Source organism: Amborella trichopoda, chromosome 7 (genome assembly GCF_054954075.1).
Source record: "Amborella trichopoda isolate Santa Cruz 75 chromosome 7, AtrichopodaSantaCruz75HAP2 v2.0, whole genome shotgun sequence".
Taxonomy (NCBI): domain Eukaryota; kingdom Viridiplantae; phylum Streptophyta; class Magnoliopsida; order Amborellales; family Amborellaceae; genus Amborella; species Amborella trichopoda.
In genome coordinates this window covers 26,346,877-26,367,278 of record NC_142342.1, presented here as the reverse complement: position 1 = coordinate 26,367,278, position 20,402 = coordinate 26,346,877, and the positions used below count along the sequence as shown (strand labels likewise).

The 20,402-nt window shown below is 37.3% G+C and overlaps 1 protein-coding gene and 1 long non-coding RNA gene across 18 annotated transcripts in view; both read right to left on the bottom strand.

The window, feature by feature from the left end:
* Nucleotides 1-20,402, bottom strand: part of LOC105420082 (vacuolar acid trehalase) — a 66,867-nt gene that overhangs the window by 4,095 nt on the left and 42,370 nt on the right. For 4 of the 17 annotated variants that reach the window (XR_016059434.1, XR_016059446.1, XR_016059437.1 and 1 more), the window contains 2 exons: nucleotides 6,921-7,015; nucleotides 4,289-4,352 (listed from right to left, as the gene is read on the bottom strand). The exons of 2 other annotated variants lie outside the window; for them this stretch is intronic. Coding sequence is in view for 2 of the 15 variants with exons in the window: in XM_088872233.1 (XP_088728359.1) it covers nucleotides 6,921-7,008 (88 nt within the window). In the remaining 13 variants the exon portion in view is untranslated. The remainder of the gene's footprint in view (nucleotides 1-4,288; nucleotides 4,353-6,920; nucleotides 7,016-20,402) is intronic. 11 more of the 17 variants (XR_016059439.1, XR_016059433.1, XR_016059445.1 and 8 more) reach the window with 3 other exon arrangements.
* Nucleotides 676-1,161, bottom strand: LOC148781306 (uncharacterized). The gene is made up of 2 exons (XR_016059447.1): nucleotides 1,044-1,161; nucleotides 676-866 (listed from the first exon to the last, which is right to left on the bottom strand). It is a non-coding gene; the product is annotated as an uncharacterized LOC148781306 (long non-coding RNA).

Genomic DNA, 20,402 nt, shown 5'->3' with positions numbered 1-20,402 from the left:
TATGAGTATGGATAGGAAGTATCTCACCATAAACTATTATATAATTGTTCTTTATAATAAAATAAATAAATCATATAATATATAAAATATATAATAAAACAATGTTAAAAAATGTGGAGGCAGCCGCCTAGGCGGTTTGGGGTCTGGGCTGCCTAGGTGCTAAGGTGGCCGCCCAGACCCAAAGGCAGTCTTGTCTTTTCTTAAAAAGTTGGACCCCCACACCTCCCCCCATTTTATTGTATATAGAATTGTTTATTTATTTATTTAAGAAGTAAGTTTTGTATATAATATATTGTTAAAATGTCCGAAGTACAGATCAAACATAAACATTTACGACTTTAGACTGTAAATGAAATAATTATAACTCAAAAGCAACATTGAAAGATAAAATCAACTTGAAATGTCGTTTAAATCTCCCAAATCACAAGTCATCAGTCATTCACAAAAGTTTCAAAAGACATTAAAAAAAAAAGTCATATCTGACCATCAAAGGCCATAAACTGCAGAAAGTCTTCACCCAACAAATATGATGAATTCAATAATGAGGTTGAGTGTCGTCATCACTTGCAACATGAGGTCGACGTCCAGCATGCAGTCCACCTGAATTTGATGATGATGTCCTCCAAGATCATCGTCCTTCTCTTCGTCAGGGCCTTCTTCTTCCCCTTTCCATTTTCCTAGGCCACTTCCTTCCCCTATCTCTGTGTTTGGGATCTAGTAGCTCTTATAGAGCTCAATGCCAAACCAGCCACCTCATGCAGGCTCTCTCCCTCGCATGCAGGCTCAGGCCTGACATCGGGCTCGACCAACCACTCGATTGGTGGATCTAAATCTTTCAGATGGTGCTCCTTCTGCCTTTGATTGTACTGAACAAAAACAAGGTTGTTCAGTCTCTTCTGCTCAAGTCTATTTCTCTTCTTTGTATGCATCTATTTCATAATATACCATTTCCTTATTACAATTCTTTACTTTAAAAAATTTTTTGATAAAATTATTGTCATAAATTGATAGGAGATGAGGCAGAGGGTAAATAGAATATTCACCATCTTGAAGGTGCTGAAGTTGCGCTCATAGCCGGACGATGTACAAGTCAAGTTCAATATCCATTGCACCATCTTTTGCCAATTGGGGGCAGTTTGTCCATGGTTGGCCACCAAGAGGCTATAATACATTTAACAATAAAAATAAGTAGAGTACATAAATTTATGTAAATTTAGAATTTAGAAAAGTAGAGTCAAGTCAAATTGAAACGACACATACATCTTCAACTTACATGGATATATCTTTGTCCTTTGCTTGTCTGTCCCAAGTGTCCCCATTGAATATTGATATAAGTTAAGTTCCATAGACACTTTGCCCTGAACATCGGTGCCAGGGTAGAGCCTCACATTGCATTTGTTAAATACTACCATGATATAATCCTATCGCTCGATCTCAGGATCCGAATAGAAATAATCTAGAAATAATCAAGGTTGAGGAAATACCCTGCTAGGTGCAGGGGTCTCTCCAACTGCAGATCCCACTTGCCAACAACTTTCAAGATGTGGCCATATCTTTTTTCATCTTACTTCAAGTTCCATTTCTTCTCTAGCAACCTCCATGGCTTTGAATATATGCCCCATTGCCGATTCCCTTTCACTATCAACAAGGCGAACCATTTTCACAAGTGGCCTAAAAATGTCAAGGCAAAATTGAACCCCACTCCAAAACCGAGTTGACATAATAATGTCATAGACCTTTTTTCCCTTGGCCTTCATAGACCATTCGCTTCCCTTCCATGCTTCAGATACAAACATAGTTTGAAGCTTGTCCTTTCTTTTTATTCAAAGAATCTAGAGACAAGAATGAGGTGGCAAACCTGAGGACCCCCGACCTCACCAAGTCAATCCCACCTGTAAAATCCCTCATCATTGCCAAAACATGGGTGTGGCTATAAATGAAAACCTTTATGGCTTTGGCTTTTTCTAGTATCTCATGCATGGGCTTCTTTTCACCAGTCCTTTTAAGCATGAGATCTATACAGTGAGCTGCACAAAGCATCCAGAAAACGTGTCTTCAACATCTCCAATATTTTAGCAGCTTCCATATTGGCCTTAGCCATATCTGTGACAAATTGCACAACAGCCCCCACCTTTTCAATGCACTGATTTATAACACCATATATGAAGGGTGCATCATGAATCTTATTGGATGCATCAATGGACTTAAAAAAAACAGCCCATGGGGCAATTAACTAATAAGTTCATGAAACTCCTAGACCTCCTATTAGTCCACACATCTATCATAATAGTCACCCCACATTTGCCTCAAGCATCCTTGTGGGTCTTCAAGTAGTCATGTGTTAATTCCACCTCCTTTCTCAACAAAGGCCCCTTGAGCTTATAAGGTGTAGGAGGTCTATATCCTAGGCCAAACTACACCACTGCCTCAAACATAGAAATGAAGCTCTTTAAAGTGGCAGCATTAAATAGTAGACCCTTTTGAAAGTACCATCAAGCCAGATTCAATCTGGACCATTGATCGTTTATTGTAGTTGTCAACTAGCAGCCTGACCTCAAACTTTCCTATATATATATATATATATATATATCATCTTCCAAGTCTTATCCCAATTATTTGGGGTCGACTACAATGATCCCGTATCATGGATCCACTAAGGACTCTTGGGGGCTTGCTTAAGAAAAGAAAAAGGAATCTCATGGACAATCATGTAATACAATTTGATCCTATTTATGGGGATTCTGTAAATATCCCAATCGAAAAATAGAAAGTTTGAAACAATTGGGACGTTTTAAAAGATTAGGTGTAGTTACTAATTCATGATCTGGCATGTATTTAATGAAAACTTCATTCTTGATTCTACGAGAATATTTATGAAATCCTAAGGGACGAAGTCACAATGCTGAGTTGAAGCTAAGGTATGGAGTCAGCTGTGGACTAAGTCTACACTAAAGAGCATAACATCGTCAGCAGGAGAGATCGCAAAGGAATCGTGCACACATGCTGAGGAAAAGCAAGGCAATCATATCTAACTAGCGGTATAGGCCCATTCCGAAAATCTATCTATTCGCATCTATCTATCTGCCAAGAAGCTAAGCAAGAAGTAGGGAACACCTGCCAAGCAAGTCCGAACAACATTACATATTGATCGGCCTATAGCATATAGTCATATCTCAGCATTCAAGGTTTTGCGTTTCTTCTATGGATGTTTCATTTTCTCAAAATATATCCTAATTTTTGGCCTAATTATTCTTTTAATGATCGATTCAACCTCTGATAAAATAGATATATATATATATATATATAAGAAAATGCTGAGATTAGCCCACTAGCTCATATGAACATATGAGCACAATGGCCCAGATTGAATTTGGACCGATCTGACAGTCACGATTTCATTTTGTTTTTGAATTTCAATTTTTTTTTACCAAATAAAACTTTTTAAAAAACAATTCGTAAAAAATAAATTGACCAAAATACCCCTGAAACATTTTAGGGGTATTTTGGTCAATTTATTTTTTGTAAATTATTTTTTTGATATTTTTATTAGATTATTCTATTTTTGAAGAATACACGCCTAAAATTTCAAGTGGTTTGGATTCATAGAAAAAACATTAAAATTCAAATATTGAATGAGGTGGTGACTGTCAGATCATCCCAGATTCAATCTGGGCTGTTGGGCTCATATGAACGCATATGAGCTAGTCGGCTAATCTCAGCATTTTCCATATATATATATATAAATATAGGAAAAGTCTTCCTAACGCCTATAGGCGAAAACAAACAGTGATTTCACCTACCTTCATCACCGTCCAAAGTTCATCGTACGGTCACGATTGTCCGATAGTGTTTTATTTTTCATTTTTTTTCTACAAATCGGATTGACCTGAAATTTGGAGCGTGTGTTCATCAAAAATAGGTGCACCAAATAAAAAATTATAATAATATTTCTCAAAAAAAAATGACCAAAATACTTCCCAAACTTTTTGGGGGTATTTTGGTCAATTTTTTTCACATAAAATATTTTTTTGTTATGTTTCGTAGATTCACCTATTTTTGATGAACATACGCTCCAAATTTCAGATCCTTCCGATTTGTAGAAAAAAATTTGAAAAATGAAACTACTGAACAATCGTGACCGTGCGATGAACTTTGGACGGTGATGAGGGTAGGCGAAATGACTGTTGATTTTCGCCTATAGGTGTTTTGTAGTATCTTCCATATATATATATATATAGGAAAGCGTTTATATAAGGTTGAAGCCCTAAACAATCAAATTAAGGTGTACCTCAAAGAATTCAGTAGAAATTTTTTTTGCATGCCGAAAAGCCCTCAATTCGGATCATCTTGACCTTGAGATACAAGAACATAAAAAAAAGAAAAGGAAATCAAGTCTTGGAATAGTGCATCTCGTAATAAATTATCTCGACAGTAAAAATTTCAAGTGTTCATAGATCTGCTTGATCTATACTATTTTTTAAGCTTTATTTTTTATAATTAGAGATGAAAATAAATTTTCAGGCCCTCTTTAATAGTTTTACTATTGAAACGACATCTTTCGACACTATTCGAAGATGTGTCTTACTTTGATTATCTAGAACCTCAGCTTTATACAAACCACACACACACATATATATATATATATATATATATATATATATATATATATATATATATATATATATATATATATATATATATGGGTGCGGTTTCTATAAAGTTGCAACCTTAAAAGATCCAATTAAGGCGCACCTTAAAATTTTATCACAACAAGTAATTTTGTTGTATAACATTCTTAGTATTATCTTAAAATTTATTTTCATACCTAATTAAAAAATTTTAAATTTCAAAAATGGTTCAAATCAAGTGGATCTATAAATATATAAAAATCTTGAAAATGGATGGTCTAGATAATGTGTTGCAAGATGCACTATTTTCGAGACACAAACTTTTTTTTTCATATTCTTACATCTCGATGACGAGATGATCGATTAAAGGGTTTTTTCAACATTAAAAGAACATTTCCGATAGATTTTTGAGGTGCATTTGTGATTCTACATCTTAAGGTTGCACCTTATATAAACTTTTCCCTATATATATATATATATATATATATATATATTTAGGGGAAAAAAATCATGTCAGCCCATGCGCTGACAGCACCTACAGTGTCAGCCAACGGCCCAGATTGAATCTAAGCCCAATCCAATGGTCACGACCGCATTTCGTATTTGAATTTTCAATTTTTTATACAAATCCAAATCACTTGAAAATTTGAACGTCTATTTGTGAAAAATAAGAGAATCTAATAAAAATATAAAAACAATAATTTGCAACATATAATACAAATTTTTATTTTTTTTTATATTTTTATTAGTTGCGCCTTGATGAGTAGAATGTGCGCCTAAAATTTCAAGTGATTTGGATTTGAAAAAAAAATGAAAATTCAAATATGAAATAAGGTCGTGACCGTTGAATCGGTCGGCCCAGATTCAATCTGGGCCATTGGCAGACACCAACTATCAGCCAACTAGCAGACAAAATCATTTCCTTATATATATATATATATATATATATATATATATATATATATATATATATATAAGCATCCACAAAATGCCTGTAGGTGAAGTTCTACAGTACTTCACCTATAGCTCATCACCGTCCAAAGTTCATCACACGGTCAGAGTTTTCGATAGTATTTGAATTTTTATAATTTTCTTACTAATCAAATTTACCTAATATTTGGGGCATGTGTACATATGACCAAGTCTCACCAAAATAAAATATTAAAAAATAATAGTCATACAATAAAATGACAAAATTACCCCTGAAACTTTATAGGGTATTTTATGTAAGTTTTATTATTCAAATTTTTTGTTTTATATTTTATTCATGTGCATCTTACTAAAGCGCACACCTACAAAATTTCAGATCATTATAATTTATAAAAAAAAATATTAAAATTCAAATACTATTAGACATCTGTGACCATGTGATAAACTTTGAATGGTGATAAAGCTATAAGAGAAGTATTGTAGAACTTTACCTATAGGTGTTTAGCAGTGTTTTCCTATATATATATATATATATATATATATATATATATATATATATATATATATATATATATATATATATATATATATATATATATATATATATATATATACATATATATATATATGTGTGTGTGTGTGTGTGTGTGTAGAGAGAGCTGTTAGCCCGCTAGCTAACAGCTACAACGTTAACCCAATGTCCGAGATTGAATCTTGGCCGATCCAATGGTCACGATTGAATTTCGTATTTGAATTTTATCTATTTTTTCTACAAATCCGAATCACTTGAAATTTTGAACGTCTATTCTTTAAAAATAGGAGAATCTATTAAAAATTCAAAAAAACAATTCGTAAGAAATAAATTGGCCAAAATACACCCGAAACTTTTTAAGGGTATTTTGGTCAATTTATTTTTAGGAATTATTATTTTTAAATATTTTTATTTGGTGCACCTTGATGAGAAGAATGGATATTTAAAATTTAATGTGATTTAAATTTGTAGAAAAATATTAAAATTATATTACGAAATGAGGTCGTGACCGTCAGATCGGCCCAAATTCATTATACGCCGTTGAGCTAACACTGTAGCTATCAGCTAGTGGGCTAACCTCAGATTCGTCGTATATATATATATATATATATATATATAGAGAGAGAGAGAGAGAGAGAGAGAAAGACAGAGAGACAGAGAGAGAGAGATTTTACTAGAGAAAAACACAATTAAAGAAAGCACAAGTCAACAGATACAACAAAAATCTAGTCTAATAAGAATTTCCCATAAAGGCATGCCAAGTTTCACAGCTACTTAATAATATATATAAAAGGAACTGTGACTCAAAAGAAAAGAAAATTACATCATACCAGTTTCAGGAAATGAATCAATGAACATCATCATCTCCTCCCCACTTAAACCAGAGAAAAAGCAAATTCGAGGAAGGTTTTTTGCAATCTGCATACTGAAATACATAAATTTTGATATCTAATAGAATTAGCTATGGTGAATTACACTGGGAGATCAATCTACACATTGAGATAAACGGAGCACTTGTTGGTTTCTTATAAATTACTTGAAACACAATATGCTACACAACTTTGGACAGTGAGTTATGTAGTTTCCAGTATTCCTTCTTAAGGAGCCACCAATAGAGGGGATTGTAAAAAAAAAAAATGGATGCAATTAATTGTTTGCAACAGTATTTCACCAGATGGACAGCATCAAATTAACAACTTTTGTAAAGTACGCAGTTCTTAAATTTTCAGCAAGGAGTTCCTATTAGAACAGAATCCAAAACCATACAATAAAGCATACAACTAAAAGCACAAGAAATGGTAGATGAACACAAATGAAATAACCAAACATTGAACCACCAAGACCCCTGGAATATTAGTAACAAAGTTCGCTCATCAGGGTGACATTTTGCATGATAACCTGTTCCCTAGAAATCCCGTAATCTGTTAAACTCCACCGCTTGCTGTTAACATTATCCCTATGATCCAATACTCCTATCGATTAACATCATAAATTTGAGAAACCCTCAGTACCTACAAACAACCCTGCCCACACATATCAAAGAACTATAGAAGCTTGGATGCCCCCTTCAGTGCCGATCAATTCCAAAACCATCCCAAAAACCTAGTTACTTAGTCCGACCACCTCGACAGAAACAACAATTTGTTGCTACAAGAACACCAATCTAAGTTCCAAACACTCAAACTCTCCAAATAAAGACAGCCTTGCAATGCCCCACTTGGTAGTAATGACTCCCCTTTGACTTAACCTATTAGCCATGGAGGGAGGTGGGTGGGTTAACATTGAAGTATCAAAAGTGATCATTGTTCAAAAAAGTAGCCATGGATGGAGGTGGGTGGGTTAACATTGAACTAATAATGCCTCGGGGATGATCAACCACCAAGCACCAAACCCTAAACGAAGACAAATCAATAAAACATGGGTGCAGTTGGCATACGGATGCATCCGTAGCTGTAGAGGTAAGGTGTACCTTCAAATTTTTATAATTTTGATGTAAAATGTTCTTAGGATTATCTCAAAATATATTTTTATATCTAATTATAAAATTTTAAATTTCAAAAAATGGTTAAAATCAAGTAGATCTATAAACATATGAAAATCTTGAAAATGGACGATGGAGATAATATGCTGCAAAATGCACTATTTCTTAAACTTAGTCTTTTATCTTTCATGGTCATACATCTCGATGTCGAGATGATCAATCAAAGGGTTTTTCAACATTAAAACTACCTTTTCTGATGGATTTTTGAGGTGCATCTGTAGTTCTACATTATAAGGTTGCATCCTTATATAAACGTTTTCCATAAAACAAAGCGGTTGTCTTTTTCGTGGGCGAATTTGAGTGCTTCCGATAAGCCAAATGCGAAAGCAGATGGAAGAATTTCTTTCCGAGAATAAGCTAGCAACATGTCATCAATTACACCCCTGAGGTTGATGAGAATTGTGAGGGACAATAACCCCCTAGCCTAAGTAGTTTAAGCCTACTATATTTATGATGTCCTATTATTTTAGAGTCTTAAGTCTGATTACAGTTGTGAGATGAGAATATATGCTTCCATTTCAAGTTTTTAAAAGCTTCTTTTACAACAATCAAAGAGAGAGAGAGAGAGAGAGAGAGGGAGGGAGAAAGAGAGAGAGAGTAGTTCATCATGTCCTCTTGCCCCTATAGAGAGCCAGCCTTTGACAAACAATGGAAGCAGACGAGAATACATTTGAAGAAGATGACTCTTGAGTGGTAGGATTCTAGGTTACTGGGGATTCAGAGGGAATGGTGCATGCCAAACTTGTGTCATGGCCAGAAGATGTAATGGTCATAAGAAAAACTGACTTATAAATCTACATAATTAATATGTTGTTATTCACATAAAAATAAATAACTCCATTGTTAAGGGAGGGGGGCACTTGATAAGGGATTCCTGATAAATGGCACTTGCAGAACGCGGACCAATCATTTGAGGACCATGATTCCTATACTTTAAGAATCTTGATATTAGAACAGGAGGAACCCCTTTATATGACATACTTAAACCTCGATTCCTTAACCAATGGAACTTGTACTAGCTCTACTTACAACATCATTTTTTTTTGTAGTGGAGCATAGATTCCTGCTAATCAAAACTTCGAACCCATTGACTTCGGATCTAGCTCCCATAAACCTAAGGATCTCGCTCCTTGTTTTGTTCATTTGCACGAACGCCAATCCTAACCCCGGGGAGCTTCCACTATAGGGCGGTTCAGTGAATCTCAAAACAATCCCACTCCCAATCCCTCTATCGCTCCTGCTCCCGCCTCCAACAACTATGGATTGGACTATCAAAGTCAGCCAATAAATGAAAGAGACATGATCTTAGTCCATGGATCGCACGCCATTCCCTGCGGACAAATCCAGGCCCCAGTCCAGCAATATGCTCCATGGGTCCTTCCAACACAGTTCGATGTTGTAGTGAGTCATCACAAGTACATAACACACATTCTTATCCAAAGGGCCTCTTCCAGGACGGTTATCTAGTGTATATGCCATGTGATGCCAATGCTGAGGATTTTGGCCCCTGTCTTCTCTGGCCAACTATCACACACAGGGGTCACATCCAATCCCCTGGCCAACTGCCCTGGGCACAACTCTAACCTCATCAAGGGTTTTAGACATTACCTTGAGCCATAGCAAGTCAAAGCTCAGGTGAGTCTTGGCATTAGAAATGTCGCACAGTCCAATATGGACAACACTCCAACTGGAGCCAATATTTCACTAAAATTATATTAGTACATGCTCTCGTAAGGTCTTTAAACTGCAACATAACTAACATGGCCCATGCCTAAATTCAAGCTGGTTGGGCTGGCCTAGTTGGGCCTAGTCATGGACCACCGAAATAGTTATTAAGTATTTTACTTCTAAAAGATATAGATAGAGTTAATGTTCCTACATATATGGATTGCATAAAGGCCATCTGCAAATATTTACTTTTGCACATATCATATGGGTCTTTTTAGAATTTTAATATTGTTTTAGGGGCATTTTAGAGTCTTAAATATTTACTTAGATCTCAAGTTAAATTAGGGTTTCATAGGCTCATAAAAGGTGTGATGTTATATTTTGGAAGGCATATATATTACGGGATTGAAATTTATTTTATCAAAGAAGAAAGTTCTTCTCTTGGCTTGATTTACAACTATGTTCTTTCGCCATTATTGTTGATTTTGCTTGTTTAATGTTCAAGAAAAGGGTGGATTTAACTTTGTACCTTTCCTTCCTGAATCAAGTGGGGTATCAGAGCATGGTTCAAAGGCGGCTCGAGATTGTGATGGCTGGTCGTGGAGGTCTTAGCCATGGGGATGCTGATCCAACAGCGCAAGGAAATCAACAACTTGATGAAAGCATTACAGAGCTATTGCTGCACAAGCGAGGACAACAACAATGTGCCCTAAACGAAGAGGAATCTACAGGGATAATCCAAATCGTGATGGTTTTCATGGAGAATAGTGCGAATCAGAGTCTGACGCAGAGATGGTGGAATGATGAAGCTGCCTTCGACCACCCATTCTATGCACGCGCTCCACACTGGGAGCCTCATGTTTAGGAGAATAAATCACTAGATTTAGGTTATCTACATGATTTGAAGGAGAATGAGGTTGATTTTGGCATAGGTCGTATTGAATATCAGTAGGTTGTAGATTGGGATCTGCAAACCAATTTTTGATACATACTTAGATGATGAACAAGGTCTTGTAAGAGATCGAACCTATGATGATGATCAAGATTACTTGGGTGAACCGATCTTTGACGCAAAAAAAGATGAAAATCTTAAGGATATCAAAGTGGTGGAGCACTTAGGAGATTTACGGCATTGAAATCAGAGTAGCACAGTGGAAGTGTGGTCAACTCATAATTTTTAAATTGTGGCTTAGGTTTTAGAGAGTAATGAAATAAATGTTGAGAAAACCTTTAAAGTACAGCAAATTGGATTTGAAGTTCATAAAATTGGATTTGAAGTTTTCTATAGGACTTTCAATTGGAGCTTAAGAATATAGCGGAATTTGATACATTTGCAGCAATTCCTAAATATACATATCAGGATACGTTTCTTCTAGAATTGTTTTAACGACAAATAGTATTTGAGCCAACAAACAAGGCTGAGGAATGTAGTTTTGATGCTAAATTCATCTTAGAGATTTTAAAACTCAAGGACGTGTTTTCTCCAATCAAGGGAGAATGATGGAGGGCAAAATTATATTTATTTTTTAATTTCTATTTAATTTTAAGAGATGTATATTTTGCTTTTAGTTTTAGGATTTAAGGTTTTTTTGGATTCTATTGTTTTCTCATATTTTCTATTCACGGTACTGTTCATACGTTACTGTTCATAGGGGTATTTTGGAAAAAATGCAAGCAGCTAAGGCTAGTGAGTGGTAACAAGATAGAAAGGAACCCTAAAAGAGAACATTATCATCCGACCCTTATTCCAACTATTTGGGGTCGGTTATACGAGTCTTGTCTTGCCATTACATTCCTTCAACGATCATACCCATAGTGAGGACGTAAGTCAAACACATCTCTTCTCACTGCTTCTATACATGTCTATCAGGGCATACCCCTTGCCCTTTTAGAGCATCCCACTTGAACCACATCGACCTATGGTCACACTTAGGTAGACTGACCTTGTGCAAAATCGACCTAGAATAGCATTGATTAAGAGAGTCTGACCATGTGCAAAATCGACCTAGAATAACATTGATTAAGAGGGGTGATTTGATTCAAGTGAGATGTGTTATAAGGACAAGGGGTATGCCCTCAAGGACATGCATAGAAGTAGTAAGAAGAGATGTGTCTGACTTATGGCTTGACTAAGGGTATGGCCGTTGAAGGAGTGTAATGGCAAGACAAGATTCGTATAGCCGACCGCAAATAGTTGGAATAAGGCTCAGATGATAATGATCTCTTTTAGGATTTCTTTTTATCTTGTTACCACTCACAAGCCCTAGCTGTCTACATTTTTTCAACAGTAAAGCATGAACAATATCTGTGAACAGTAATATATGAATAGTATCATGAATAGTACTCATAATAGCAAATAAACAAAATATAAAAAAACCCCTAAAATCCCAAACAAACTTAAAATTCTAAAAATAAATCCTAAAACTAAAATCAAAATATATGTCCCTTGAAATTAAATAAAAATTAAAAACAAATATAATTTTTCCCTCTTCTCCTTTGATAAGAGAAAACTCGTCCTCGAGTTTTAAAATTTCTAAGATGAATTTAGCATCAAAACTGCAATCCTCAACCTTCTTTGTTGGCTCAAATACTATTTGTTTAAAAAACAATTCCAGAAGAAATAGAGCCTAATACATATATTTAGGAATTGCTGCAAATTTATCAAATTCAACTATTTTTGAGCTCAACTGAAAATCATATAGGAAACTTCAAATCCAATTTTCTGTACTTTAGAGGCTTTCTCGACATCTATTTCATTGTTCTCTAAAACCAGGGAAACAATTTGTAGATTATGAGTAGACATCACTTCCACTGTGCTACTCTGATTCCAATGCCCTAAATATGTTAAGGGTTCCAATTCTTTGATACCCTTAAGATCTTCATCTTGTTCTTCGTCAGAGATCGAGTCACTCATGTAATCTTGATCATCATTATAAATTCGATCTCTTACAAGATCTTGTGCATCATCTAAATATGTATCGAGAATTGGTGGTAGTTTCCAATCTACAACCTGCTGATTTTCGATGCGACCCACGCCAAAATCAACCTCATTCTCCTTCAAATCTTGTAGATAACCTAAATACCATGACTTATGCTCCCAAACATGAGGCTCCCAACGAAGAGCGTGTGCATAGAACGGGTGGTCGAAGGCAGCTTCATCATTCCACTCCAACTTTGAGTCAGACTCTTATTCGCGTCAATCTCCATGAAAACCCTCACGATTTTGATTATCCTCGTAGATTCCTCTTCCTTTAGGGCACACTATTGCTAGCCTCACTAGTGCAGCAATAACACTGCAACCCTCTCCATCAAGTTGTTAATTTCCTTGTGCAGTTGAATCCGATCAGCATCCCTACAGCTAAGACCTCCATGACCAGCAATCACAATCTCGAGCCGCCTTTGAACCATGCTCTAATACTACTTGATGTAGGAAGGAAAGGTGGAAAGACAAATCCACCATTTTCTTGAACATTAAATAAGTAAAATCCGCAATAATGGAGATAGAACGTGGATGTAAATCAAGCCAAGAGAAGAGAACATGGTTGTAAATCAAGCCAAGAGAAGAACTTTCTTCTTTCATAAAATAAAATTAATTCCAATAACATATATGGCTACCAAAATATGACATCCTACCTTTTATACGCTTATGGAAACTCTAATTTAACTTGAGATCCAAGTACATATTTAAGACTCTAAAATACCCCTAAAACAACACTAAAATTCTAAAAATACTAGTATGAGCGGTAAAGCATGAACAATTAAAAGTAGGCCCAAAAATTCAAAAAGGGCAAGGGTTAGGCCGAAAAGGACATGGTTAAAAGTAGTGATAAAAGATATGGGGACTTATAGCCTGATAGAGTAGAAAGGTGGACCAAGATTTATAGAGCCAAACCCAAATAGTTAGGCAAAGGCTCTGATTATGATGATGATGATAGCAGACCAATCCCTCCATCTACAATAAAACAGATGACTACCACTCTTCATAGCAATGGGATTCAGCTAATTCTAAGTTTGTTTAATTGAATTCTACGAAGTGCAAACTTGAAACGATGTGTTTCTGCTAAAACCCTATATATAATTGCTTTTGAAAGTTACAAGATCTGTAATGGAATTCTTTCTCTAGACTACTACTATGCTAAACAAAAGGTAACCATCAAATAGCATCAAGGGTGCAATGTGTTGCAACTCAACAATGCTAGCTGATCTTTGAAGTTATGCTATAATAAAGTCAATCAACAATACCGAGCTACTATATGGTGCTCCATACATGGGACTATAGTTGTGGAGAACGGTGATCGGGAGCTAGAACAGGGTTGAAAGTGTGGAATCGTGAAAGGCTAGAATATCCCTATGTTGTTTTTTGGGTAAGTTGATGGCGAAGAAGGCCCCCTACCAAAATTTTCATTAAAAGATGTAGAAAGAAGAACAATTAACGTAAAACCCTGTAATAGGGCATTTGCGTCAGATCATGTAGTAAAAGAGGAGAAAAAATATTTGATGGTCTACGGTGCCACACAGTAGCACCAAGGCCAATAGATGCACTCTTAGCGAGCGCGTCAGCAACTATATTTGGCTCTCAAAAAAAATGTGCAATGGATCATTGCTGCATAGAAAGTCTGGCACGGACCGTACGGTAGTTATCTGCAATTGTCTGTAGCCGCCATGGAGCACGACATCGATTTTGCAAGGTATTCACAAGTAGGGCCGAATCGCTTTCAATCTAAATTGGAAAGCAATTCCTCTGATGAACCAACTGAACGCCTTCTTCAAGGGCCAAAACATCTGCATGGTTATTAGAAGCAAATTCAAAATGCTTTGCAAAAGCCGCAACAAAAGCACCCTCACTGTTCCTGATGACTCCACTTCCACCTGCTAGAACAGAATTTCTCAAGGAAGCACCATCAATATTGAGCTTGTAATTCTGAACCTCAGGAAATGACCACGCCATCGGAATACGAGACTCTGGCTTCTGTTGACACCAATTTATCTGAAGATTACCTATAATGGCTTTTTCTAATAAATGGAAGACCACTTTTTAATTTCTGCTAGTGCTTGAACATTTAAGGTAATCCATTTCACAAGGTGTTCTCTCTTGGTGGGCCTTGACTCAAAGACCCTCCTATTGTGCTCCTCCCATAGAAACCAAATAGTAATAAATAACCATGAGATTTAAACCTGAAAAGCAACCACCACCTAAGTAACTCAGGGGCAGAACTGCTAAGGACGAACCATTTTCCACATCTCCAAGCTAATGATCTCCATATTCCTTGAGCAAAAGCACATTCAAATAATAGATGAAAGAGGTTGTCATCATGGTTGCTAAAGAAGGGACACAAGGAATCCAACTGCATACCCCGCTGCTGCAATAAAAAAGAAGTGGGTATACGATTAAGTAAGGATAGCCATGAGAACCATTTCGCCAGTAGGTGACATTTAGAAGACCAAAGTGTATGGAAAATAGGCTGTGAAGAACCTCGATGCCTAATAAAATCCAATGCCCCTTTAATAGAGAAAATACCATCAGCATAGTGAATCCAAACTAATGAATCCTTCTTGGGCTGTAGACGAAGAGTGTAATTCTCAGCCTCCATCCATATATCTCTCAAAGCAACAGATGTGGGAGGTGGAAAAACCCATGATGGAATGCTCCTCCTATAAAGTGTGAAACCCTTCTCCCAAAAGCAGCCAACTCCTCTGGAATGGTATCCCTATAAACTCTGATAATGACTGACTTTCTAACCATGGATCCACCCAGAAATCCGCCATCTGACCATTACCACTATTCCACTGTATATTGTCTTTCAAATGCGACAAGGCAAGTAAAATTCCCTTCCAGGAATGAGAACATCCCCTTTTTGCTTTAGCCTCTCATATAGAAGAATTCCTAAAGTAGCGATATTTTTCCAAAATCCGCCATGCTAACTTCATCATTCCTACGATATTGAAATCCTCCATTTCCCATACCCCAAGGCCGCCTTCATCTTGAGTGAGACATATTGTCCTCCATTTGACAAGATGAATACCTTTCTTTTTTGCTTCAACGGCCCATAAGAAGTTCCTCTGCAATCTCTCTATCATATTACATGTTTTCTTCGGGAGAAAAATAGATAACAACCAGAAAACCGCTGATGCTCCAAGAACTGACTTAAGCAACTGAAGTCTGCCTATATATGATAGACATAAAGGCTGTCATGAAGCAATTTTTCCGAACACCTTGCCACCAGACCATGGCAATAACTGTGCCTCAGATGACCACGAAATAAAGGTAGGCTCAAAAAACTCTAACTCCCTCAAGATTCTCCGACATCCTCCTCGTAGTGCACCAAAGAGGAACACCTTGCTTTTAAAAGAATTGAAAATCTAATCAATAGCCCTTTCAAACTCAGAAATAAGTTCTCGTATAGCCCTGGCAGAAAAGATGGATGCCTCACAAAAACTGAGCACATCATCAGCATAAAACGAATGAGAGACCCCATAGTCACACCTTGAAGGAAAAGCCTTGGGAACCGTGCCTTGTAACATAGCACAGTCAAGCAACCTACTAAAGAAATCCATAACCAATAAGAATAAGTATGAAGATAGAGGATCCCCTTGCCTCAAACCTCTCTTCCCTTTAAAATAACCCTTGGGAGATCCATTCCTCATAATAGAAAAGGAAGTAGTAGAAATACACAAGCAAATCCATTAGACAAATAGATCAGGAAAACCCAAAGCCTGCATTCTACCCACAATAAATCCCAAGAAACCCTGTCATAGGCATTAATTACTCAAATCGATTTGCAGACACATTTTAGGCCGAACTCTATTAGTTCATTTTCCATGAGGATGTTATCAGTAATACGCCTACCTTTCCAGAATGCAGCCTGCCTAGGATCAATAATATCAGCAAGAACCACTCGTAAACGATTAGAAATTATTTTACTGATAATTTTGTATAGGACATTACATAACCCAATAGGTCAGAAATCTTCCATCACACTGGGTGACATATAAAAGTGTTGACTTGCTTGAGAAATTTACCTTTAGTAAAGAAATCCTTAAGGGCCAAACAAAGATCCTTTTTAATGACTTCTCATCCAAACTTATAGAATTCCACTGAAAACCCATCCGGACCCAGGGCACTGTCATTTTTCATATCCCAGATGCACGCTTTTATTCCCTCCATGTTTACTGCGTCCACCAATTTGTCCTTCTGAGAAGAACTAAGAAGAGATGGCAGCAAGAACTGATCAACCACATGTATATCGGTATTACTCTCTTGGGTCAATAGATCCTCGAAAAATAACTAATCATATGGTTTTCAACATCTGCTTCAGTAGAAAAGGAATTCCCATTCTGATCTTTCAAAGAGATAATTTTGTCATTCCTCCTCCTAACCATAGTAGAAAAATGGGTCTGCTTCAGTAGAAAAGGAATTCCCATTCTGATCTTTCAAAGAGATAATTGTCATTCCTCCTAACCACAGTAGATAAATGGAAATACTTGGTATTAGAGTCCCCATCTTTTAACCAGTTCTGCCGTGATTTTTTCCTCCAGAAACTTTCCTCATGACCTAGAAGAATCTGTAATTTCTAAGTACACTCTTTTTCCTCAGATATAAGAGTCTCATTGGAAGAATCCATGTGTAGGCTATCATGCAAAGATGACAACTGATGTCGCACAGATGCAATCGATTCTCCCACATAGCCGAACACTTCCTTGTTCCATGAACAAAGGTCACCCCTTAACCTATTTAATTTAGCAAAAAAACAATACATGAGTGTCCCCCCCATTTTACCTTGCCATGAATTAGAGATGATATTCAAAAAATCGTGATGCTACTCCCACATAGAGAAATATTTAAAAGGTTTTGGACCAACCGGACCCTGATCAGAAATAAAAACCAGTAAAGGACAGGGATATGAAGTACCTTTAAGGAGTTGCTGAACTCTGAACTTAGGAAAAGACAACCTAGTCAGTAGTTGTTAATGCACGATCCAGCCCCCTTCTGATGCATCTCCTACTCAACTAGCTATTGGACAAAGAAAACCAACCCCTGACTACTCCAAGGTCAACAAGAGCACAATCCGACATCACCTGAGCAAAGTCACCTGAATCTAGAGGTATAAAGCTACTACCCCCCATTCATTTTGAGGAATCCAATAGGATATTGAAATCCCCTAATAGCAGCAAGGGTAGATGAATAGTTGCTTCTATAGCCATCATGTGATCCCAAAGCTGAGCCCTTTGAGACGCAATTATATGCATAGACTGTTGAAATAACTGAAATATTCCCATTATATATTCGAGTGGCCTCAATTGTTATCATCCGATCATTAATATCGATCACTGATTGAGTAAATTAAAGGATTCCAAAATACTAGAATTCTGGGTCTACCATCAATTCATTTCCAATAAAGTTATTATAGAAACCCAGCATTTTAGACCACCTACGATTCAACTCCACAAGAAGTTTGGTTTCCAATAAAAAAAGAAGACCAAGATTTTAAAGCCCCAATATCCAAAATTTTAGCCCAGCCTTGATGGCCATTGACATTCCAAGCAATAACAAACATAAATATTTTAAAGATTCATGTGCTTTGTAAGGGTAGCCTTACCTTCTGTAGCCACCTTGATACGATGTACCTTTCAAGAAATCCCCTCCTTATCACCCATCGCTGATAATGAGGCCTTTTTTTGTGCTCTAGTTCGAGCTAGATTAAGTCCCTCATTAGGCATTTGGCCTGAAATCTTTTCCTGTGAAATACTAATCTTCTCATCTTCTCGCTCAGGCTTCGATTTGGCCTTTGACGCTTTTGTGGATAGAGGGTTCTTCGTGGAGACTATTACCATAGGCTGAAGCAAAGATGGATCAGCATCTTTGGTAGGAGAATCACCCATAACTCCAATATCGTCCGAAGGTGTCATCCTTGCATCCTCCCTTTCACCAGATACTTGAACATGCTCCTCACCCCTCCAGCTCCACAAGGTCATGTGAGGATCCATCATCCTTCTCCATATCATCATTAGAGATATCCACAGCCTCCACCAAGGCAACATCCTCCAATACCACCAAATCAGCCAAAGGCGAGACTTTGCATTTGTCTAAACACTGTTGCGACACATTTTCATCATTGCTACAAACTCCCCCCAGTGATATTTGTAGACCCTTCATACCATGCTGAGAACCAGAGTTTGCCACATTGACCAAAACACTTTCCTCCTGCTGTCCACCCAGATTGCCCTCAAGCTTGCAAGGCTGCATTGTGCTGGGCTCATTGGTAAACGCATTATCCATCTCATGCGTGTCAGATAGAATATCGAAAGCATTAGCAGTACTTTGTAGGATCAGACTCTTCTCATTAGCTGCCTTTTCTTTATGAGCCACTGTTTGCTTGTTAGAGGCAACAACCTGCTCGCTAACAGTCACATTAATGTTCTCTTGAACATTGGATCCAATTGGTAGACCATTGGGTTTGTTCTTCCTTTTATAAACTAACTGCTGCTTGCCTTTCACCCCTCCTACCCTCTTCTCACGAGGACCTCCATTTCCTTTGACACTACCTTTGTTAGGAGCCATTGGGGATAGACTTGAACAACACAATTCAGCCTTATGGCCTGCCCTTCGACACTTAGAGCATAACGAAGGAATGAACTCATACACGATATCTTGCCTATGCTCCTGGCCATCAATAACAAACCAAACTTCAGTTGAGCAAATAGTATCTAGGTCCATAGAAACACACACTCTTGGCTCAGCCCTCGATCTTAGCTTAGTTGGTTTGTCCATAAAGATAGGTTTGCCCACACAAGAGGTGATATGGAACAAAATTTCTGGCTCCCAATACACCATTGGCAGCCCAGGCAATTTGACTCAAATTGGCACAGTTTGACACGTACTCTAGTGGGTTGAACTGAAGGGTTCCAATCCTGAAAAACCAAACATTTTTTGTTAACAAACCATGGCCCCCCCCCATACGGGTCACCTCCATCTCCTCCTCAGAATGGAATCTAAACACCATAAATCCTCCATTAATGGAGAATACCTCAATGTCATGCTCAAGTCTCCACATTTTCTTCAACATTTCCTTCATGTAATTCCAATCGGGTCGACGGCCCAAGAAGTATACCAGAAGACTAATTCTTCCACCTACTAATGCATGAGTCCACCAGCTCCTTAGCAATATTAACATATTTTTTACCATTGACTGTTTCAGTAGGCAGCATCTCCATGTCGTTGAAGTAGAACACTCCAATTTGAACCCCCTTGGCTCCAAATAATAAGTCCGAAGACTTACCCGAACCCCAACAATTGATAGACTCAGCCAAGCGCCCCTCTTTGGTGTTTTTAGAGACCAAAGAAGGGAACTCCTCTCTTAGGCCTCCTCCACCAGGACAACCTGAGCTAGATCCAATTTCAAAATTACCTCCAAAGTCCGAAGACTTACTCGAACCCCAACAATTGATAGACTCAGCCAAGCGCCCCTCTTTGGTGTTTTTAGAGACCAAAGAAGGAAACTCCCTCTTATGCCTCCTCCACCAGGACAGCCTGAGCTAGATCCAATTTCAAAATTACCTCCAAAGGCAGGAGAAACAGCCTCTTTAGTCTTGCCAGAAAGGGAAA